At 42.7% G+C, this 24,423-nt stretch overlaps 1 protein-coding gene across 2 annotated transcripts in view; it reads left to right on the top strand.

Moving 5' to 3' along the window:
- The window catches only part of olfm2a (olfactomedin 2a), a 132,626-nt gene that overhangs the window by 15,735 nt on the left and 92,468 nt on the right, over window positions 1-24,423 (top strand). For both annotated transcript variants that reach the window (XM_048618112.1, XM_020529143.2), the window contains exon 2: window positions 6,047-6,193. In XM_048618112.1, the coding sequence (XP_048474069.1) occupies window positions 6,047-6,193 (147 nt within the window). The remainder of the gene's footprint in view (window positions 1-6,046; window positions 6,194-24,423) is intronic.

The following is a 24,423-nucleotide window of genomic DNA, read 5'->3' as shown; positions in this document are numbered from 1 at the left end:
GTGTAACTCTTTCTCAGAGCTAAGTGCCGCAGGGTGCAGTAATAAGTCTAGAGATGCACCTGACAGTCAGCCAGCACTATTGTGATCCTGGCACTCATTGTCCCACCTCTTTGACATAGCTGCCTAATTATCTTCCTTTCTTTCCCCATAGCCCTGCACTTCTTGTTTCGTTTTCATGTGGATATCCAATTTCCTTCCAGATGTGCAGTCCAGACCATCACAGCATGCTGGGTGGAATTTTCCCAGCCCTGGACCCATGGAGCTAATTGGTGATCCAGTTGGGAAAATAGGGGGAGATCGGCAGAAATGTGATTCTTGCTACCAGAGAAAAACAACCAATTCTTCAACCAAGCATAGAACTGTGAGACGAGAATCTCACTATTGAGTGGCAAGAGGTCTGTTTGCATTCATTTCCGTTGCCATTTTTACCCAAACTCACCTAATGGATGTGCTGTTTCCTATTCTCCCAACTGCCAGATAGAAACCAGTTGGTGACAATTCCCGAATGAAAGCTAGAGCAACTTCAGCTTGCCACTCGCTCATCCAGACTTGCATCTTGGAAATCGGAGACCACCATCTCAGGTCATGCTCAATGGACTATGACTACCTCATACAGTCATAGAATCATAGAGCCATAAGCACAGAAACAGCCCCTCTAGTCCAACTCGTTCATGCCGACTAAGTTTCCCAAACTGAACTAGTCCCATTTGCCTGCGTTTGGCCCATATCCCTCTAAACTTTTCCTGTTCATGTATCTATTCAAATGTCTTTTAAATGTTGTAACCGAACCTGCGTCTACTACTTCCTCTGGCAGTTCATTCCACATACGGACCAGCCTCTGTGTGAAAAAAGCTGCCCCTCAAGTCCCTTTCAAATCTTTCTCATTTCACCTTAAAAAAATGGTTTCTAGTTTTGAATTCCCCTACCTTGGGAAAAAGACCTTTCCTAGTCACCTTATTTATGCCCCTCATAATTATAAACCTCTATAAGGTCACCCCTCAGCCTCCTACTCTCCAGTGAAAAAAGTCCCAGCCTATCCAGCCTCTCCTTATGACTCAAACCCTCCATTCCTGGCAACATCCTGATAAATCTTTTCTGAATCCTCTCCAACTTAATAATATCCTCATAGTTAAGGATCCTTTTTCTCTGCTGTGGTTCTGTAACCCTATCAATCTATCAATCAATTGAGATCTATCGATCGCAATTTTGAATATTTCCACATACCCACTCCTCTATCTGGAAGCTACAGATCTTTGATGGAGAGTTATGTGAATAAATACTTCCTGAAATTACCACAGAACAACCTAGATCTAATTATAAGATTATGCCACTGGGTTATGGAGCACCCCCACCACCACCACTTTCTCTGTATTTATTCATACATGGGATGTGGATACCACTGACCGTAATTAAGAATGTAGTGGTGCAATTAAAAGGAGTAGATTGCATTATACACAGCAGCTACCTGTACCATACTGCAGTAACTCAAATTCATTAAACCTTGTTAACGAGATCGAGGGAGTTTCAGTCAGTTGGACTGGTAGACTTGGGGAACAGGGGAGAACAGTGTTTGTACACTGATAATACAGTGGAGTTCTTTCCTCTAACTGGATGTTACAGTGAACAAATCTATCACTTTATGTCTCATCTAGATCTTAGCTCCCTATTTATTCACTGAACATTGGATCATATTGCTGGATCATACAAAATCTTAGCACTCTGTTTGACCCTGGCATGCTTCAAACCCAATGTCCTGCACTTCACCTGGCAAAGGAGCAGTGCTTCGAAAGCTTGTGATTTTAAATAAACCTGTTGAACTATAACCTGGTGTCATGTGACTTCTGACTATGTCCTACTCATCAGCAAAACTGCCTTCCATATAATGTAAGACTTTAAACCCAGTACTGTACCACTGAATATAGAGCTTCAGCATCTCCAAGGTTAAAAAAAAACACTTCCAATTTCCATTACAGGGTGTGCATGCCACTGATAAGATTAATATTTATTGCTTTGGGAAGGAGCTGGTGAGCCACCTTCTCAAGAGCAATTGAGTGTCTCTGGGGCTGTTTCAGAGGACAGTCATGAGTCCATAATGTAACTGTAAGTCCAGAGTCACATGTAGGCCAGACCAGAAGAAGACGGTAGATTTCCTTCCTGAGAGGATATTAATGAACCAGATGATTTTATGGAAATTCTTTAGTTGTATATTTGTAGTAGGGCATTGGTTAGCTTGGTTGGTTGGACAGCTTGTTTGCAATGCAGAGTGATATCAACGGCATGTGTTCAATTTTCACATAGGCTGAGATTACTGTGAAAGATTCTACTTCTCAACATCTCCCCTTGCCTGAAGTATAGTGATCCTCAGATTAAACCACCTCCAGACATCTCTTGCTAATGAGGGAGTAAGACTCGGGTGAATTTTGCCTTTATTTCTGATTCACTGAATTCATTATTTTAAATTTGTCACAGGCTTCTAGTTGAGTGACCCAGCATCTAAATATACACACAGCAATCTCTCACAGATAGTGTTGAACTAACCCATTGTTTGATGATATTGAAGAATGTATTAAATAAGATACTGGGAAGATCTATTCCTCTTGCCTTCAAAATGATGCCTCACATCCTCCCTTAACATCTGAAAGATAGCACCTCTGATAGTGCAGCACTAGCTCAGTACTGCACTGAGAGTAGCAGCTCAGATCTTGTACTCCAACCTCTGGAATGGGACTTGAACCCACCATCGTCTGACTCAGAGTGAGGAGTGCCATCCAGTGATTCATGCCTAAAATGGTTTTCATTAAGATTCAGGATAGGCCAAGAGGTTTGAATATAGACCAGCTGTTGTCACTAACAGTCTTGATGGGTTTGTGACACATGGACTTAGGCTGTAAAACTGACACCTACAGAAACTCTCTGTGCTCATTAACTGTCCGGCACCAGAAGATAACAAGCAGTGCCCTCTCTCTCCTGTTCCGGTTCTCTCCTGTTTTCATCACTCCAGCTGCTTACATCTCTTGCAATTTGCCTCCCCGCTGTGCTGCACAAGTCAAATGGAGAGCCTGTTAACAGCGTTGGGAGATCGGGGATTGTGTGTCGATTGCAACACCAGAAAGCAAACGACTAACACAAAGAGCAGATCAAAAATGTAAGTCATCAAGGAGACCATGCAGTCCATTGTGCCTGTACTGGCTCTTAGAAAGAGCTTTCCAATTAATCTCACTTTACCTAGCTCTTTCTCCAGAGACCTAAAAGTTTCCCCCTTTGAAGCATTCATCTAGTTCCATTAAAAACATAAGAAACAGAAACCTGGTCTGCTATTCAATATGATTATGACTAATCTTAGGCTTTGCTGCTCATATCCTTTGATTCCCTGAGAGTTTAAAAACCAATTTATCTCAGCCTTTACCCTTTTGGAAGTTACTATTGAATCTGTTACCACCCTTGCAGACACAAGCTCCAGGTCACAACTCACTGCATTTACAATAAATGTTTCCTCATATAACTCTGGAAGAGAGGGTGATGCAGTCGGTGAACTCAGTGCACAGTCACCTTTGAAATTCGATTGAATTCTAGAGTAGATGGTCCATCAGTTTGCAGACTCTTTCCAGCTGTGGAGGTCCACCTTCAGTCCAACTCCTATGTCACAGAACTGCTCCTCAGTTGGTAATTCACTCTCTGAGAGTTGAGGGGACTGTCTGCTGTGTGAAACAGTACTGGCAATTCTCATGTTTTACAGGCACTGCAGTGAGATTGAGGCTAGAAGCTATGTTGCGCTAGAACAATGAAAGGCCACTGTTCAATAAAAGTGAATTGTTAGAAGTCTTTACATTCCAACAGATAAAGGATCTTCACAAGAATGCTTTACAAAACTCAGACTTCACACTGCTTATTTAGAAAAAAATCAATTTCAAATCCAATTGTTGTTTTCACTGACCTCTGACTCATTTGGAAAATGCTGGATGGTTAAGATGATGTACTCAAGGAAGTGGAAAATACTTTCAGTTTTCTTCATGGCACCTAACTGTGTCCAATACAGGAACAAAAGCTGCTGTACTATTGCAGTTCTGGTAATTCTGCAACAACTTAACGTTTCCTGAGTCTCCCTGCTATAGGAAGCATGTTGTGAAACTTGAAAGGGTGCAGAAAAGATTTACAAGGATGTTGCTGGGGTTGGACGCTTTGAGCTATAGGGAGAGGCTGAATAAGCTGGGGCTATTTTCTTTGGAGCATCGAAGGCTGAGGGGTATAGAGGTTTATAAAATCATGATGGACATGGATAGGGTGAATAGCCAAGGTATTTTTTCTCGGATTGGGGTCTCCAAAATTAGAGGGCATAGGTTTAAGGTGAGAGGGGAAAGATTGAACAGGGACATAAGGGGCAATTTTTTCACGCAGAGGGTGGTGCATATTTGGAATGAGCTGCCAGAGGAATTGGTGGAGGCTAGTATAATTATGTCATTTAAAAGGCATCTGGGTGTGTATATGAATAGGAAGAGTTTAGAGGGATATGGGTCAAATAAAGGCAAATGAGACTAGATTAATTTAGGATATCTGATCGGCGTGGATGTGTTGGACCAAAGGGTCTGTCTCCATGCTGTATATCTCTGTTACTCTAAGAGAATAATATCTCTCCTTTAATGGGACCATATTTTGTCTCCTCTCAAGTTTGGTGTTGCTGTTGTTAAGGATGTTGCTGCTGTCTTATTCTAAAGGAGTAACATTAATGTCTTATGCTTCCTTTAATGGGATAGAGCTAATATATTCACCTCCTGTTAAAGGGACAGATTTTTTGTAACATGCCCCCTTGAAAGAGCAGTGCCATTGTACTTATACCATTTCCATTATGTTTTGTGTTGAATTTGACACATCTATCGAAGCGCGTTTTGCTGTGGGCACATTTTGTGAAGTCTCAAACAGCAGCTTTCTAGGGTCAGAGTTTCCCGATAGGCACCTTCATGTCTTTTGCCTTCCGGTTGCTGAGAGACGGTGAGAGAAAGCAGATCACGAGGTGTATGCGCAGAGGGTGAAAGACAAGGAAAGCAGAGAAAACCTGACCATGTCTCTTGGCAAATCAGTGGTCCCAAGTTGATGGTTTCACTTACTAACTCCAACCAGATCCACAGACTGCTAATTAGTGATTCCATTATCAAACCTGTGACTACAAAGTTTGTACATTTATGCCTCATCCTAGGGTTAAAAGTCCTTTTGCAGGTTGACTGTACTTTATTTCAATATTGTGACATTCAGAAGGGAAGTTTCTGCATTTATATAGTGCCTCAACTGATCTCAGGCATTCCCAAAGTGCTTCACAGACATTGAATTACTTTCAGTCTGTAGGGACTGTTCGAATGTAGGAAATCTGGTTTTGTAAGCTCAGACAAACAGAAACTGTAAGGACGACAGAATCATCTGTTTTAATGTTGATTGAGGATAAACATTGGCCAGGTCCCTGTAAAGAATTGGCTGGTTCATTGTTGGGTTTAGTGAGTAGAAAAGTTGCTGGTGTAACATCTCATCTGAAAGACAGAGCTTCTAAGAGAGGCGCAACACTCCATTGGGAAGCTCAGCCTCAACTATGCGCTTAAACATAGGAGAAAAGGTACAGGAGCAGGCTATTCGGCCCTTCAGTACTGCTCCGCCATTCAATAGGATCATGGCTGATTATCCGACTCAGTCCCCTGTTCCCACTCTCTCCCCATTCCCTTTGATCCCTCAAGAAATATACCTAACTCCTTTTTGAAAACATTTCATGTTTTGGCCTCAACCACTTTCTGTGGGAGAGCATTCCACAGGCTCACGACTCTCTGGATGAAGCCATTTCTCCTCAACTGAGGTGTCCGTGAGACTTGAACACAGAGGTAAGCCACAGCAGACTGTATGTAGATCTTGAACCCACACTACAGTGAGCCAAGTTGGCAGGTATTTGGGATGGGATTGGGTGACACCTCAGCCTCACGGTCACTTTTTTGAACTGCTCATGACTGTGCTCATTCCGATTTTGCCTCCGGCTGCTGACACCTTATTCATTTTCTCTCAACCTCTGCAGACTCTTTTCCCAAGTCCCGAGGAAGGCTGGGAAATCTACAGTTCCGCCCAGGATCCAGATGGGAAGTGCGTCTGTGCAGTAGTGGCCCAGCGGAGTATGTGCTCGCGGGATGCACGCAGTAAGCAACTCCGACAGCTGCTGGAGAAGGTACATCATGGGTGTTGTTTAATAAAAGGAGACAATGCAGGCTGACAAATCCCCCCAGGCAGGACAGTCCAGGTCACAACTCTTCCCCTAATATGTCTTATGCCAATTGTCTTAAAATTTGTGTCCCTCTAATTCTCCAGCTACATGTTACCTTGACCTGTCACTTTCAAATCTCCGCTGAACCTATTCTGCACCAAACAGCTCAAGCTCAGACTGTGCTGTCTCTCCATTCCCTGTGACTGCAGTCCCCCCTCATTGTTGTCGTTATGGTAAATCCTACCTCCAACCCCCTTAGAGAAAGTAAGAACTGATCTGACCCCCTTGGTGCCTTGTCACTGACCAGCCAAGCCAGCAAATTTGAGAGGGCCTGTGTACATCACGCTGGTCTGTGCTTGAACCCAAATTCTTGTAAATCATCCAAAATTACACTTGGTAACCCTCTCAGGAGCCACAGCAGACTTCTTAAATCATTGGCATGCTCGTATATTAATGCAGGTCTTTGAAAGGGAGAGATGAAGTACTTTGCAGGTTAATTAACAGGCAGGAGTCAACGGAAAATATATTATTATTTCATTTTCTTCAGGGAATAGCGTGCATCTAGAAATGTTGACCCTGGTCGTTTGCCAAATATCATTTAATTATCTAAATAATGTTGTTTGTTATTTCTATATGCAGACAATGTGGCAATTAATGTGAAATCTTCCCTTAGTTTAGTAAACAGACCTCTGTCAGGAGTGTTGTTTTATTTCAATATGATCCAGCTATGATCCAATTAATTGTGCAGGGTCGGGTCCGTACGATTCAAGGAGGGAGAGACCAGTGTCCCAGTCCACAGTCCTGGTCAGTTGAGATGGATTTGGTGTGATGGGCATCTTGCATTTTGTTGCCCATCATTAATTGCCCTTGAACTAAGCAGCTTGCTAGGCAGTTCATTTCAGAGGGCAGCTACGAGTTGCAGTGGGCCTGGAGTCATGTGTTGGCCAGACTGGGTAAGGACGGCAGATTTTCTTTATTCATCATGGGATGAGGGCATCACTGGCTAGGCAGCACTTATTGCCCATCCCTAATTGTCTAGAGGACAGTTCAGAGTCAACCACATTGCTGTGGGTCTGGAGTCACACGTAGACCAGACCAGATAAGGATGGCAGTTTCCTTCCCTAAAGGACATTAGTGAACCAGATAGGTTTTTCTGACAATCGACAATGGATACACAGTCATCATTAGATTCTTAATTCCAGATATTTATTGAATTCAAATTCCACCATCTGACATTGCAGGTTTCAAACCTGGGTCCCCAGTTATCTGGGTCTTTGGATTAACAGTTCAGTGATAATACCACTAGGCCATTGCTCCCTAAAGATCATTGGTGTATATTCTCAGTCTGCTTTTGGATCTCAGTGAGGTGATTGATTGACAGAAGTTCAAGAAGAAGACAATGGAATCAATCCTTCATCAAGATAATAAGGAAATCTTTTAGTCACTACATGTTAAAACAATTGGTGAGATTGAAAAGTTAAAATCACCATAAATCAAAAGCTCAGAGGTGTTGTGATACATCCCTGGAGGAGATGGGACTTGAACCTGGGCCTCCTGGCTCTGAGGTAGAGAGACTACCACTGCTCCACAAATGTCCCCCTGAGACTGCTCTCATCAGGAGAGATGATTCATGCTGAGATTAGCCTGAAAGACACAATAACTATAGATGCATTAACCAAGGCTTGTTGATGCTATGCTCATCTGCTCAACACCACTGCCTACAGACTGCAAGAGGAAAGTTTCTTTTGTATAAGGATCCCATTCTGTAAGAGCCAGTACAGGTAAGGGTTCACTGACTCACAGACATTTTGAAGTACAGAAGGAGGCCATTCGGCCCATTGTTTCTGCATTGGTCAACATAGATCTGACTGCAGTGATCTTATTTTCCAGCTTTTGGTCGGCACCACTGAAGCCTATGACAATGTATCTAAACACTACTTAAATATTACAAGATATTCTGAATCAATTACACTTTTCAGATAATGAGTTACAGGCTCCCGCCACTCCCTCGGTGAAAACATTTCTCCTCAAATCTTCTCTTAGCTTTCTATCTCTCTTTATCTCATTGGTCCCTGCTTATTAACCCCTGACTAATGGAAAAAATGCCTCCCTGTCCACCCTATCTATGCCCCTCATAATCTAACTCACCTCTATCAGGTCCCCTCTCAACCTTTGCTGCTCAAGCAACTCCAGCCTTTCCAATCTTTCCTCAAATCACAGTCTCTCCAGTCCAGACCGCATCCTGGTAAATCCCCTCTGCTCCTTCTCTAGTGCAATCACATCCTCCCTGTAATCTGGTGACGAGAACTACATGGTACTCCAGTTATGGCCTAACCAGTGCTTTATACAGTTCCAGCAGAACTTTCCTGTTCTTCTAAGCAATGCCTCAGCTAATAAAGACAAGTGTTCCATTTGTCTTTTCAACCATTCTATCTAGCTGCCTCGCTGCCTTCACCAATCTGTGGATATGCACACCAAGGTCCCTCTGATTTCAGTATTTTCCAAAGTCCTACCATCCTGGTCTTGTTAGCCTTCCACAAGTGTCTTATCTCATACTCTTAGAGTCATAGAGTTAAGACCATAAGACATAGGAGCAGAAGTTAGGCCATTCAGCCCATCAATTCTGCTCCGCCATTCAAACATGGCTGATAAGTTCCTCAACCCCATTCTCCTGCTTTCTCCCCGTAACCCTTGAACCCCTTGATAATCAAGAACCTATCTATCTCAGTCTTAAATGTACTCAATGACCTGGCCTCCACAGCCTGTTGTGGCAGTGAATTCCATAGATTCACCACTCTCTGGCTGAAGAAGTTTCTCCTTATCTCCGTTCTAAAAGGTCTTCTCTTTACTCTAAGGCTGTGCCCTCGTGTCCTAGACTCTCCTACCAATGGAAGCATCTTCCCAACATCCATTTTATCCAGGCCATTCAATATTCTGAAAGTTTTCAATTAGATTCCCCCCTCATCCTTCTAAAATCCAATGAGTATAGTCCCAGAGTCCTCAAATGTTCCTCATATGTTATACAACATAGAAACAGACCCTTCGGTCCAACTCATCCGCGTAGACCAGACATCCCAATCTGACCTATATCTGGTCCATATCCCTCTAAACCCTTTCTATTCATATACCCATCTAGTTGCTTTCTAAATGTTGTTTTCGCTGTCAACTTAAACTTATGCCCTGTAGTTTTGGACTCACCCACCCGAGGAAGGACACCTTAGTATTCACCCTATCCATGCCCCTCATGATTTTATAAACCTCTATAACGTCACCCCTCAGCCTCTGACACTCCAGGGAAAAGAGCCCCAGCCTATTCAGCCTCTCCCCATAGCTCAAACCCCGCAATCCCTTCTGCGTTGAATTCTATTTAATACTGCTCTGACCGCTCCTTTGATATCTTCCTGTAGAAAATTACTACCACGGTTTCTGATACCTCCTTCTTGCCTCCCTCAACAGCCTGGGATGCATCTCATCCAGATCTCCAGAGCTTAAGGCTGCTACACCAGCTTATACTTTCCCTCTCTCTGTGTTAATTTCTAATATTTCACAGTCCTCCACAGGGACATATGTGCTCTGTACTCTTGCTGTTTCCTCCTTGAATGTCTCCCACTGATCTGATAGTTTTACCAACAAGTACCAGCTCCCAGTCCATTTGAGCCAAATTGTATCTTGTGTTAGTAAAATTAACCTTTCCCCAGATTCAAACTTTCATTCCTGGCCCATCCTTATTGATAATTATCCTAACTCTGACTGAATTATGCTCACTGTCTCCAAATTGTTCCCCTGCTGAAATGCTTTCCACCTGTCCATGCTGATTTCCAAACCTTAGATCCAGAACTGCCCCTTCCCTTGTTGGGCTTTCTACATAAAGGGTAAAAATGTTCTCCTGAATGCAATTTAAGAATCTTCCCCCATCCCCCCAACCTTGCACACTAAAGCCTAAACTCTGTTGTATTGAACTGTCAGCATCTGCCGTAATCTTTTTTCTTCTTAATCATAACCATTTTGGCCCTTGACATCCAGGGTTCTCTGGTCTTGTCCTTTCTTGTACTCTGAATCCTGTTTATCTTATCCCTGCTGTATAGTGGTTTGGCCTCATTCTGAATTTCTCTTCCTTTTGCCTTTCTATCCTTTCTCCAACCAGTTGGGTTGAATGGCCTCTTTCTGTGCTAGCAATGACTACTCTAGAGATGAGAGGGCAGAGGAGCTTTCATGATTGTTGGTGCTCCTATACCAGTGTGGGAGCAGGGCATGGTTTTGGAGTGGGATTTCACACACCCTCCCCTCTCTGCCAGGAGTGCACTGGGTAGGGGGTGATGTCAATTTGGATAGGATGGCAGAGTGTTTGGAGTGGGGTGCACTTTGTTCGTCACTGACTGACCTCCACTGGTATTTGAGCAGCTCTGATAGACTGACTTGCAGTCCCAGCAGTAGCCACCACTCCCAGTGGCGCTATTGGGACAGGAGAGCTGCCAGCCATCTGGTTGACCAACGGGTGGCTTTTCCTTCCAAATATGGTCAGAGGCCCCACCCTGAGGTAAATTAATGAACCTCCAGTTGCTATGGAGTGACCCAGTCAATTGGAGGTGGTTTTGCCTTCGCCTTCCTGGCTCTGGGATGGGCTGCACTCTGTACGTAAAATCTGGGCCTCATTGCTGTCTAACAATAGCCTTGATCATTGATTGAGGACACAGCCATCACTGATGGAGAGACATGGATCAGAATGAGAGCATTGATATTTCGGAGGGTTGTGGGGCTGGAGAAGGTTGCGAGGACAGGGATCTTGTTAATTGACTGCATATTTCAGTATTGTAGTGAAGATGTACCTGGCCAAGCTTTGCTGTCCAGGAGCTTGGTGGCCCTTTGGGATTTCCACCCTTGTCAGCATTCTGAACCCAACCTGGTATCCACTGCTGTGAAGAAGCATAGTTTTGTGATCATCGCTGGAGGTAATTTTCAGGATACTTATTCATTGTCAGTGATCAGCCGAATTAACAGCAGAGAGGGATCTGCTCTATTTGGGGTCAATTAGTTAACGGACAAGATTTTCAGAATGCGTTGGTGACATATGTGGCTGTCAGTAATTGGAATCTGTAATTATGTTGATATGGCGATGACAGCTGCGCCCCCAAAACTTAACAGCCAAAGGAAGAGGCAAGGCTAATAAGCATCATCAGAGTTACATCCACCCGCAACGCTTGTCTCAAGTCAATCACTACATTAAATTTGAAATTTCAGGATCATTTTCCGCAATTCCCCATTTTATAGGCTGTGAATTGAAATTTCCTCTTTGTTATTCCCATTAGATAGAACTCCAATGAGTGAAATTCCAAAAAACTGAAATCTCTTCACTTCCTCCTTTATCCTCTGAAATGTTCGACCATTAACTCTCTTCTCTCTCAGACCCATTGTTTGGTTTCATATTAGATTAACCCTTTCTCATTCACCCCTCGACCTCATTTAAAATTTAGCAAGGAAATCGGCTCCCATCATTTGGAATTCTCCCGGGTCTCTTCCGACTTGCTGTATTTTTGCAAACATTTCCTAAGCCAACCTTCTCAATTACTCCCAATTCTGTAACCCATGAATTAAACTAATCCCTTTGCCGGTATATATAAGAATATATTTCCAAGAATGAATTTTTTTCCCATTCAGTTTAATTGGACAGATTTACAATGGATTATCTCCCTTCTGTTTCTTACATGAACACATACAGCCATACCAGCTGAAATTACCATGAAGGTCCCAGCTTCTCAACCTTGCCCCTCGCCTGTGGTGTGGTGACCCTCAGGTTAAACTGACTATCAGCCTTCTCTTTCTAATGAGAGCTGCCCCGTGGTCAGCTGGGGCTGTGGCAACTTTTACACTACGACAGTAACTATAATTCAAAAGGCCTGTAAAGTGGTTTTGAGAAGTCGTGAGGCTGTGAATAAAGCAAACCACTCTCACCCGCTCTCGTGCTCTCACTTACTTTCACCCTATCTCGCAGTCTCCCCTAATCTCATGTATTCACTCTGTGTCCTCACACTCTTGCTCTTCCACCCTCTCATGCACTACATCTCTCCGGTCACATATGCTCACTGTCCCCACCTCTCCTCTCTCCTAGACTCTTTCTGCCCTGTCTTACACACTCAATCTGTCCCTCTCGAGCATGCTTGCTCTTCCTCCCCAGTTGCAAACTTGCTCTCACGCTCCCTCTTTCTCCTTCCACACCCCCTCCCCCTGGCTGTTGAACATATATACCTGCCTTTGGCCATTTCCAAATTCTTCACATTTGAATAAAACGTGAGAACCATTCAATCTTCTTCCCATTTAAATCAATTGTGTAATTTGTTCCAATGTCAGGGTCTGAGAAAGCTCCTAGAACTTATTGTTTCTTCATTATGATGAGATATTTCTCAGTGCATGAATCTGACTTCAAAATACAACTCTTCATGCCGACAGTTATGGAAAACATGGAATGTTTATGGCACCAGGAAGCCATTTGGTCCTTTGGGTCTATGCAGACCAGAAAAAAGCTGACCAGCTCTTTCCCACCTATCAGCTGTTGGTCTGTCACTGTCAATGTTCCAGTTCATATCCAAATGCTATTTCAATGTAATGAGAGAGTCTGTCTACACCACCCTTTCAGTCGGTGAGTTTGATACCTCCACTGCCCTCTGGGTGAAAACAAAATCCTCTTTAAATTCCCTCTAATCCTTCTGGCAATGATTTTAAATCTATACTCTTGGTTGGTCATCTCTCAGCCAAGGAAATATTTGCTCTGTCTGGGCACTGCCTAGTTTTATGTACTTGGATTTCATCTTTCCTCAGTCTCTTCTGTTCCAAGGGAGACAGCTTATCTAATCTTTTCTGAAATAAAATTCTGCATTCTTGGCAACATCCTTTTTGTGCCCTCTCTATTGCAATCACATTTGAAGAACTCCAGTTCTGAAGAAGATTCATACTAGACACAAAACGTTAACTCTGTTTCTCTCTCTCCACTGACAGTGCCAGACCTGCTGAGATTTTACAGCACTCTGCGTTTGTTTCAGATTTCCAGCATCTGTGAATATTTTGCTTTTATTTGAATTATTTATACAGTTCTAGTATATCCTCCCTGCCTCAATCCATAAAGGGAAATATCTGATATTCCCTCTTCTTCATCTTACCTGCTTACCTGCTACCTTCGGAGATCTATGGGCCTGGACTCTCTCCCTGTACGCTTCTTAATGTCCTACTGTTTAGCATGTGTTCGTCTGCTTTGTTTGACCCCTCCAAATGCATTACCACACACTTCTCTGAATTGAATTCTTTGTCCTCAGTTCTGTCACCTGACCTGCCCATTGATATCCTCCAACAGCACGAAGCTTCCTTCCTCATTATTAACCACTGCCAGATTTTCTGCCAACTTCTTAATCATATCCCCTACATTATGTTTCAATCATTTACCGTGAAAAACAAGTGACCAAATTCTTATCTGCCTTAGGCTGAAACTTAATGACAATCCCAGATCAACTTAGTTAACTCTCAGTGTGGCCTAGTGAGTCACTCACTGTATCGCAACAAGGCAACTCAAAATAGTTAATAAATACTGGCACTACCCACAACTCAATCTGAGAATAGCTTGTAAGAAAGCTTTGTAGCGGAAATATTCCGATTACTGTCATCAATTTGTCTTTTATTCTATTAAAGTTATGAAGCTCCTTAAAATTAAGCTTAAAATGTTGAGAAACCACAAAGAAACTATCTAAATAATTCAATTTTGAACAGTACTGTGCACAGCCTTTGCCTCCTTCTTTGGAAAAATAGAGACATAAATGCTTCAGAAGCAGTTTGGCAAAGGTTCACTCAATTCATTCCTAGGCTGAAGGGCTTAAGAAGGAAGGTTGAACAACTTAGTAACACGTTGGAATAGCCTTTGTGCTCTTTCAACTGCAGTCACATCTGAAGATGTCCAGTTCTGAAAAAGAGTTATATACTGGACTCGAAACATTAACTCTGTTTCTCTCTCCACAGATGCTGCCAGACCTGCTGAGTTTCTCCAGCACTCTCTGAGCTTGTTTCAGATTTTCAGCATTTGCGGTATTTTGCTTTCATTTTGAGTCACATTAGAGTTTAGAAGAATGATAGGTGGTCTTACTGAAGCAGATGAGATGCCTGAGGGGACTTGACAAGGTGGGTGCTGAAAGGGTATGTCCCCTTGTGGTGAAGACAAAAGCAAAGGGACACATTTGAAGAATAAGAGGTCTCTATTTTAAGGTGAAGATGTGGAGATTTTTGTTTCCTCTCTCTGTCAGTCTGTGGAATTCTCTTTACCAGAAAGCAGTGGAGGCTGGGTCATTGAATATATTCATAGCACCTTAGAGTCAAAGAGCTATACATGATGGAAACAGACCCTTCGTTCCAATTCAACCATGCCGACCAGATATCCTAAATTAATTTAGCCCCATCTGCCAGTATTTGGCCAATATCCCTCTAAATCCTTCCTATTCATGCACCCATCCAGACACCTTTTAAATGTTGTAATTGTACCAGCCTCCGCCACTTGCTCTGGCGGCTCATTCCATACATGCGCCACCCTCTGCATGAAAATATTTCCCCTCTCACCTTAAACCTATGGCCTTTATTTTGGATTCCCCTACCCTGGGGAAAAGACTTTGGCTATTCCCCCTATCTATGCTCCTCATGATTTTATAAACCTCTATAAGGTCATCCCTCAACCTCCGACTTTCTAGGGAATATAGCCCCAGCCTATTCAGCTTCTCCCTGTAGCTCAAACCCTCCAATCCCAACAACATCTTTGCAAATCTTTTCTGAACCGTTTCAAGTTTCACAACATCTTTCCTGCAGCAGGGAGACAGGAATTGAATGCAGCATTCCAAAAGTGGCCTAACCAATATCCTGAACCACTCTAACATGACCTCCCAACTACTGTACTCAAATTCAAGGTCGAATTCATTGGATTTATGATGAACAAGGGAGTCAAATATTAAGGGAGGTGGGGATAGACAAGAAAGTGAAACTGAGACCACAACCAGATCAGCCATGATATTATTGAATGATGGAGTAGGTCAGAGGGCCAAATGCTCCCTTCCTGCTCCTAAATCTTGTATTCATTTGATGCTGCTCACTAATTTGCAACTGGGGGAGGTGATGGCCTAGTGGTGTTATTGGTAGACTATTAATCCAGAGATTCTAGGGACCTGGGTTCAAATCCTACCACAGCAGCTGGTAGAATTTGAAATCAATAAAAAATCTGGAATCAAGGGTCTGATGATGGCCATGAAACCACTGTTAATTGTTGGGGGAAAAATCCATCATGTTCCTTTAGGAAAGGAAATCTGCTATCCTTATCTGGTCTGGCCTACATGTGACTCCAGACCCAAAGTAATGTGTTTGAATCTTAATTGTCATTGGAGCAATTAGGGATGGGCAATAAATGTTGGCCTAGCCAGCGACACCCATGTCCTGCAAACTAATATATTAAAAAAAATGGATTAAAGCTGATGTACTTAGCACCTGATTTCTCAGCATCTATTTAAGTAATTTCAATTAATGAAGCATTGGACTGGTCAGAAAATTCTGACTGTGACCACTTTTATTGTCAAAACATGTTAACACATTAACATACACATAAAGTGGTCTCAGCTGTTCGCCTGTGAGATATCGCGTACCAGTTTCCAGTCTACGCAGTGCTGCCGAGGTGCTGATATGTCAGTTCAGATTGCACATTCGAAAAAGCTTCAGCTTGTCATGAGAATTGGCAGAGGCATTTTCAATCACAGTTGACCTGCATTCCAGATCCCTCCAAAACAGAGATGGAACTAATGTAACAACTTTCTCTGTACACCACTCTTAAAGGAGGAAGATAAAATATTCCAAGACCTTACTCGAGGCTTGAGGGAGGGAGACTGAGCAAAAACTGGCAGATGATGGGGAATCATGTTGTGTCATAGAAGGAGACCATTTGGCTTTTGTGCCCATGCTGGCCCTCCACGGTGCTGTCAAGTCAGTCCCACTTCTCTGCTCTATCCCCATAGCCCTTATCAGTTTATTCTCTTCATGTGCCTGTCCAAGTTCCTTTTGAAATCATTTATAATCTCTGCTTCCACTGATATGGGTTTTACACCCAGCAGGATATTGTACCTGCGATGCGGCAATGTGTATATTATCCATCAGAGCATAAGACATTGGGTGTTGTGTTGAAGACTCCAACAGACACTTATTACAGCTCACTGACACACACAAATATTATATTCACAGACATATTAGAGTCCGGATTCATATTAAACTACTGGGTCATATTGTATTCAATTCTGATCTCCCTGCTATAGGAAAGATGTTGTTAAACTTGAAAAGGTGCAAAATACCTTTACAAGGATGTTGCTGGGTTAGGAGGGTTTGATCTATAAGAAGAGGCTGAATAGGCTGGGGCTATTTTCCCTGGAGCTTCAGAGTTCGAAGGGTGACCTTACAGAGGTTTATAAAATCATGAGGAACATGGATAAGGTGAATAGTCAAGGTCTTTTCTCCCAAGGTAGAGGAGTGCAAAACTAGAGGGCATAGGTTTAAGGTGAGAGGCGAAAGATGTAAAAGGGACCCAAGGGGCAACGTTTACATGCAGAGGATGGTGCGTGTCTGGAATGAGCTGCTAGAAGAAGTGGTGGAGTCTGGTACAATTATAACATTGAAAAGGTACCTGGATGGGTACATGAATAGGAAGGGTTTAGAGGGACATGGGCCAAATGCTGGCAAACGGGACTAAATTAATTTAGAATATCTGGTTGGCATGGACGAGTTGGACCGAAGGGTCTGTTTCTATATTGTAGAAATCTATGACTCTATGACAAAAAGCAGTAGCATGTCATGCTTTGAGTGATCAGAGATAAGAGGGAGTATGAGATCTTTATACCCTCGGGTCACATGCTATGATTATATACCATGGGCATGCCTTTCAAACACATACTGAAATGTTGACTCACCAGCTTTGCACGCAGTAAATTCCAGATCACTACCACTGACTGTGTAAAAATGTTCATCTTCATAATCTCCCTACATCTCTCACCCAAAAATCTTAAAAATGTAGCAGCAGCTCAAGGGAACAACTGTTTTTGTCTTGTTTTCTAAACCTGTCAAAGCCTTGTGCACCTCTATCCAACCTCCCCTCAACATCTTTTGTTGTAAGGAGTATAACCCCAGCTAAAAAAGACTCAGTTTAAGATGTAGCTTTAGGAACATTCTGAAACAAAGGAGGAGATATTAAAAGCTGCAATGCAGAGCAGGTATAATCACTGGCATTTGGAACACTCCATCAAGGGGGCTGCTTGAGCAGCAACTGTAAACAGTCAGGTTGGCGGTTAAGCACAACAGTACTGAATTTGCTAAGCCTGAGGACCATAGTCACAACACAAACCAGTGCCAGCTCCACTGCAACTCCAAGGAGCAATGTTTGTCAGTGAACAAGACCACTGTCAGAGTGACCACAAAGTATGCTGACATCTTAGTACCAGTCTGCTGGAATTGTTAACATCAGACTATGAATTTACCTCACCCCACACACCATCACCCCGACCTTTCACCTCATCCCACCCAGCACGCTCCCCCCCACGACTGCGCACACCATCATCCCAACTTGCCACCTAACACCACCTCCCTCAAACCATCACCCTTACCTTTCACTGCATCACCCTACCTGTAATACAAATTTCACTTTGCGTTTTGTCAGCATCACAGATGAACACCTGTATTCCATAGAATCCCCACAGTCAGAAAACAGGCCATTTGGCCCAACAAGACCACACCAACCCTCCGAATGGGATCCCACCCAGACTCATCCCCCTACCCTATTCCTATAACCCTGCATTTCCAATGGCTAACACACCTAACCTACATGTCCCTGAACCCTATAGGGCAATTTAGCATGGCCAATCACCTAACTTGCTCATCTTTGGACTGTGGGAGGAAAGAGACACATCTGGCAGAAACCCACACAGACACGGGGAGAATGTGCAAACTCCACACAGACAGTCACCCGAGGGTGGAATCGAACCCGGGTCCCTGGCGCTGTGAGGCAGTGACGCCACCCACATGATTTAATGTGATAATTGATGTGTTAATGTCCAGATTGTTTGTTTTTTTTCTTGTGATGTTTGCTGAGGGATATATATTGATCAGGGCATTGTGGAGAATTGCCCTGCTCGTTTTCAAAATAATCTCATGGAATCTTTTACATTCATTTTGATTAGGCAAACAAGGTATTGGTTTAAAATCTCATCCGAGAGGTAGTACATCTAACATTCATTCATCAGCAGCCCCTTGCAGATGAGGATGACCCTCTTTCACTCTCAGGTTGAGTCTGTAGGTGGCTGTACAAACTGATGCAGCTTCCACACAATCTGTGACACTTGGTGGTTGCGGCAGCATGCTCCTTTTGCCTTTTCCCACTGGCAAATCTCAAGATGCTTCACACCTTCCTGGATGCTGCTCCTCCACTTAGGACAGCCTTGAGCCAGATTTTCCCATGTGCCTGTGAAAGTGCTGCACTTCTACCAGTACCAAACCCACTCAGTGCTGCACTGAAGTAGCGACCTAAGAATTTCCTACAGTGCGGAAGCAGGCTACTCAAACTGTCAAGTTCACACCAACCCTCTGAACAGCAGTCCACTCAACCCCTCTATCCTCTCACTGTAACCCTGCATTGCCCACGGAGGCCTAGGCTAATCCATCTAGCCTGTTGGACGCTATGGGCAATTTAGCACAGCCTATCCAACTAACCTGCACATCTCTGGAGGAAACCGGGACACCCAGAGGAAACCCACACAGACATGGGGAGACTAAGACTGAGACTGTCTACACAGACAGTTGTCCGAAGGTGGCATCGAACCCAGCTCCCTGGTGCTGTGAGGCAGCAGTGCTAACCACTGAGTCACTCTGCTGCCTTGGCTCTTATGCGCTGAAGCCCTGGGGTGGGACTTCCAACCAGGACCCTGTTGTTCAAAGGTGAATGATGGCTATTTTTCTCAGTTTTTAATAACAATGAATTATTTTCAGGTGCTGTTTAATCAAATCATTATAAGTTGGAGGCTTTACTAATAATCAATACCTAAATTTTAGAATGAATCTGATACGTAGAGTTAAAGATGCTGAACCAATTTTCAGATAAGGGACAGATTGATTTTGGGAATACTGGTGAATTGATCACGATTAGTAAGAATTTATGAATCATCACAGTGTTCTAAAGAAAACACCAAAGAAAATTTGCAATAATTACATCGAATTTACAACATAAAAATGTGATTGGCCAGTTTGAGAGGGAATTCAAGGAACATTTCTGTCCAGTGAGTGGTGAGGACCTGGAACACGCTTCCATTGGGTTGAGGTGAATTTAAAAGGAAACTGAATAAACACACATGAGGCAGAGAGGAATTGGTAGACATACGGATAGGATAATGCAAGGAGGGGAGGTTCAAGTGAAGCCTCTTTCTGTGCTTTTTTTCATTCTGTCATTGAGATTTGGATGTCACTGGCTAGGCCAAAATTTATTATAATTACATAGGCAGTCAACCATAAAAGTGAACCATATTGTTGTGGGTCTGGAGTCACATGTATTCCAGACTAGGTAAGGATGGCAGATTTCCTTCTCTAAAGGACATTAATGAACCTGAGGGTTTTTTTTTACTGTAATCATCAATGGTTACACAGTCATCATTAAGGTGGTTGTTTGCTCCATATATATTTTTGAGAATTCAAATTTCACCATCTGCCATGGTAAGATTTGAACCCGTGTCAGTAGAACCCATGGGTGGGATGCTCTGAGGGTGAGGTATGGACTTGTTGGGCCAAATGGCCTGATTCACACTTTAGGGATTCTCTAATTCTATAACTTTGATCTGGGTTTCCAGATCACTAGATCAGTTATGTAGCTATACACCACAGTCTATCCAAGAGTTCAAGTTACAGAGTTAGACCTATCTAATCTGCCTTATCAGATGATATGGCTTTAATGACACAAAGAATTACATTCTACCTTCATACCATCTGTAATAATAATGTGATGGTAATGACTTGAGACTTGCCGCCCCTGAAGCAGAGGAGGAGTGGAAATGGAGAAAATGAATGACTTCAAAATAAAATTGGACAGATGTTTCTTGACAGTTAAATGAATAGAGGGAGACGGACTGCATAGAGGCAAAAGGGTTTTAATTTTGAAAGGCATCATGTGTTAGCACAGTCTTGGTGGGCCAAAGGGCCCATTCCTGTGCTGTACTCTTCTTTGTTTGTTCTTTGACATTGAAAGAAATAAATGTACAGGAACTAGGGGATAGAGCAGAGAAATGAGACTAATTGATTGCTTCACAAAGGGCTAGCATGGAACATGGTGAGCCTAATGGCTTCTCCATTGGGCTGTAATAACACAATAATCAATCCTCATTACTCTTACCTAGTTTGGAGTAGTAAAATAAGTTCCTTTTTCTCAATGGTTAATCTTAACAAAATCTGAGTTCCCCTACAGACAAAGGGAAAGTATATTTATATTGTCTGAAATGTGGTGGCGATTAGCAGTGACTGTTTCTATGTGGGTAAACCATTCCAGATCAACAAGCATCAATTTGAAAGACCAGTTAGTTGGAATTATTGTTCCAATGCCTCTTCCTTTGGCAGCAGATTGAACAGTTATCGTAATGAGAAAGCCACATTGCAAGTTTGGAATAATTATTGGACCCTCAAGACCCATACGTTAAGAACTTGGCCTCATAATGTTCTAAACTTCACAGCTAACTAAGAATTCTGCACAGTGAAGTTCACATATCCAGTGGGGAAATGATGTCTTACAGTCTACACTGTTTGTATTTTAGTAATAGCTGAGAATGGATTATCTCTCCCTCTTGTATTCGAGCATAAAAAGCAGTCTGTCCATGTTGGCAAATGTTGCACAAAGACACTTTAACCTAGACAGCTCAACAAGATAGAAACAGTCTGATTAATACAGATAGATCCTTCCTGGAATTCTTGTTTAAACTCTATACATCTCTCCAGCTGAGCATATTACAACAGTGCTGTTTTCTTCAGATTCACATTCACTTTGTCTCCTTCAACTAGTCCAGTCTTAAAGGGATATGGCCCTGACAAAATTATTGGAAAACATTGCTTTTTGGGGTTGTGTGGTGGATGTGGTTTGTGTTTGAAAAAGAATTAACACTAAACTTCCTATCTATAACAGGACAGAATTATTTGTTTGCTTGAAGTAGGTACATCAATGAATTCAAAGAAATTTGGACAGGCAATTTTCTTTAGCCATTCATTGGATATTGATAGCACTGGCTGGGTTAACATTTCTTTCCCATACTAATTGTCCTGGAGAATATGATGGTGAGTTACCTTCTTGAACCACTGCAGTCTATTAGGTGTAGGGACATCCATAGTGCTGTTAGTGAGGGAGTCCCTGGATTTGGACTTAGCAACACTGAAGGAACAATGATATATTTCCAACTCTGGCTGGTGAGTGGCTTGAATGGGAACTTGCAGGTGGTGGTTTTCCCATGTAACTACTCCCATTATCCTTTTAGATAGTAGAGAGCAAGGGTTTGGAAGGTGTCTGAGGAGTCTTGGTGAGTTTGTGCAGTACATCTTCTACATGATACACATTGCCGCTATTGTGCGTCAATGGCGGAAGGAATGAATGATTGTGGATGTGGGTACCAGTAAAGCAGGCTGCTTTGTCCTGGATGGTGTCAAGCTTCTTGAGTGTTGTTGTAACTTTGGTCATCTAGACAAGTGGGGAGTATTCCATCACACTTCTGACATGTGCCTTGTGGATCGTGGACAGACTTTGGAGAGTCAGGAAGTGAATTACTCACTGCAGAATTCATTGTCTCTAACCTGTTCTTATAGCCAGTTTCAGATCAATGGTAACCCAACAGGATGCTGATAGTGGGGGATTATTCACACCATGAATATCAAGGGGGCGATAGTATTGCCTGGTACTACTGTGACTTCAATGTTATTTAAAGAAACAAACCTGTTTACAGGTATCGGGCAGTGAGACTTACTGGATGTACAGCCAGCATAGGCTTTATAGGTGAAATAACCTCGTTCTATGTATCTTCATGAAGTGCCTTTAACATAACGTAACATCCCATGGTATTTCAGGAGAATTGCCCTCCTTTTCTTCAAGCAGTTCATGAGAACTTTTACATCATGCATAAAATTATACAGGACTTGAGAGCATAGGAAATAGGAGCATCAGTAGGCTATTCAGCCCCTCAAGCTTCTGTGCCATTCAACTAGATTGTGGCTAATCTTCTACCTCAATGCCATTGTTCTCAGAATAATCTCAGAATAAGGGGTTGCCCATTTAAGACAAAGATGAGGGGCAATTTCTTCTGTCAGAGGGTAGTGAAACTCTGGCATTCTTTACCACAGAGTGTTGTCGAGGCTGGGTCAGTAAGTATATTCAAATATGTGGTAGACAGATTTTTAACCAGTAAGTGAATCAAGGTAATGGGGAAAAGGCAAGAAAATGGAGTAGAGGATTACCAGATTATCTATGACCTCGTGGAATGTACAGCAGATTCAAAGGGCTGAATGGCCTACTTCTGCTCCTACATCTTATGGTCCTGCACTGCCCCCTTGTTTCTTGATACCTTCAATATCTAGAAATCTCTGTCTGTAATATAGTCATTGAGAGCCTCCCCAGCCTCTGGTGTAGAGAATAGAGATTTACATCACAAAAACAGGCCACTTGGTCCATCAGATCTGTACCAATCTTCTATGATTCCTTGGACCCATTTCTGCTAAGCATAGAATTTCAAAGCCAACATAGGGAGCCTTAGTTTAATGTCTGAGTTCTTGACAATGATAAAGTGCGGAATACAGCAATGTGATTTCAGGGCTGCAACAGTGACTGTCAAAAATTACAAATGCAGTGTGGATTCACAGTGGACAGATTCATCCTTATGAATAATTGGTGCTTGTATCCATAGCACCGTTTGTAAATGGACTGCAAAACCAGGAAAAATAACATGGTCAAAGCAAAGACAAGTACCTCTATGTTATCAGTCAGTAACTAGTTAATGATTGCCTTTTTTGGAAATGTTCCAGATAAATCAGGCTGATGGTTTTAAGTCTATCCTTTCAAAACAGCTCTCCTGCCTAAACTGCTTCTGTGAAACACATACAACTGGCCAATTTAATTAGCACTCAGGGGATCATATCAGACTGCTGTGACTTCTGGCAAGTATGGTGTTCCTGATCTCACATTTGTCAATCTCTCAGCTTCAGTTGATCCCTCCAACTTCCCACAGACAACCTGTGGACACAGGATTTACACCTTATCTGCAGCTTTTCTATTTTGCTTTCCTCTCACTTCCTTCATAGGGGCTAGTCTTTTTTTTTCATGCATGATTCATTAGGTTTACAATTACTTGGAAATGATTTTTTTTTGTTTTGAACTTCAGTTGCCTTTTATCTTATGAGCAGGAGGCGAATTTTCTTAAGCCTGTTTACTTATTTTGGCAAAATCCCCTCAATTCAGAACAAATCTGTTAAAAAACTCATCACTTTCTGTACTCTAAGCAGAACAGCCCCAACTTCACCAATCTCTCCACATCATGAACTTTTCTCACCCTGGAACATTCAAAGAAATTATCCCCTCCAGCACTTCTAGATCCTTCTTTAATCTCAAAGCCAGAATTGAACATGTTGTTCCAGATAAAACCTCAAAAAGAAATAGATATTTTGACTCCTAGAATCCCTACATTGTGGAATCAGGCCATTTGGCCCATGGAGTCCACACTGATCTTCCCACCCAGACCCATCTCCTTACCCTATCCCTGTAACCCTGCATTTCCCATGGCTAACCCACCTAGCATGCACTTCCCTGGACACTATGGGCAATTTAACGTGGCCAATCCACCCTAACCTGCACATCTTTGGACTGGCAGAGAACAGATTCAATCATGGCTTTCACAAAGGGATTGAATAAACACTGAAGAGTGAAGATTTATAGGGCTGCAGAAGAAAAGCTAGTTGGGTAGGCCTGCCTGAGTTGCTCTTAAAGAATGCTGGCATAAACCCAATGGGCTGAAGAGTCCCCTTTAATTCCAATTACACATTGGAAAGCTTGTCTATATTTTGCAGAGACAGTAGGAACTGCCGATGCTGGAGTCTGAGATAACAAAGTGTAGAGCTGGATGAACACAGCAGGCCAGGCA

The sequence above is a fragment of the Rhincodon typus genome, chromosome 38 (genome assembly GCF_021869965.1).
Source record: "Rhincodon typus isolate 14 chromosome 38, sRhiTyp1.1, whole genome shotgun sequence".
Classification (NCBI taxonomy): domain Eukaryota; kingdom Metazoa; phylum Chordata; class Chondrichthyes; order Orectolobiformes; family Rhincodontidae; genus Rhincodon; species Rhincodon typus.
The sequence above is the reverse complement of the archived record's forward strand: the minus strand, read 5'-3'. Positions and strand labels throughout refer to the sequence as shown.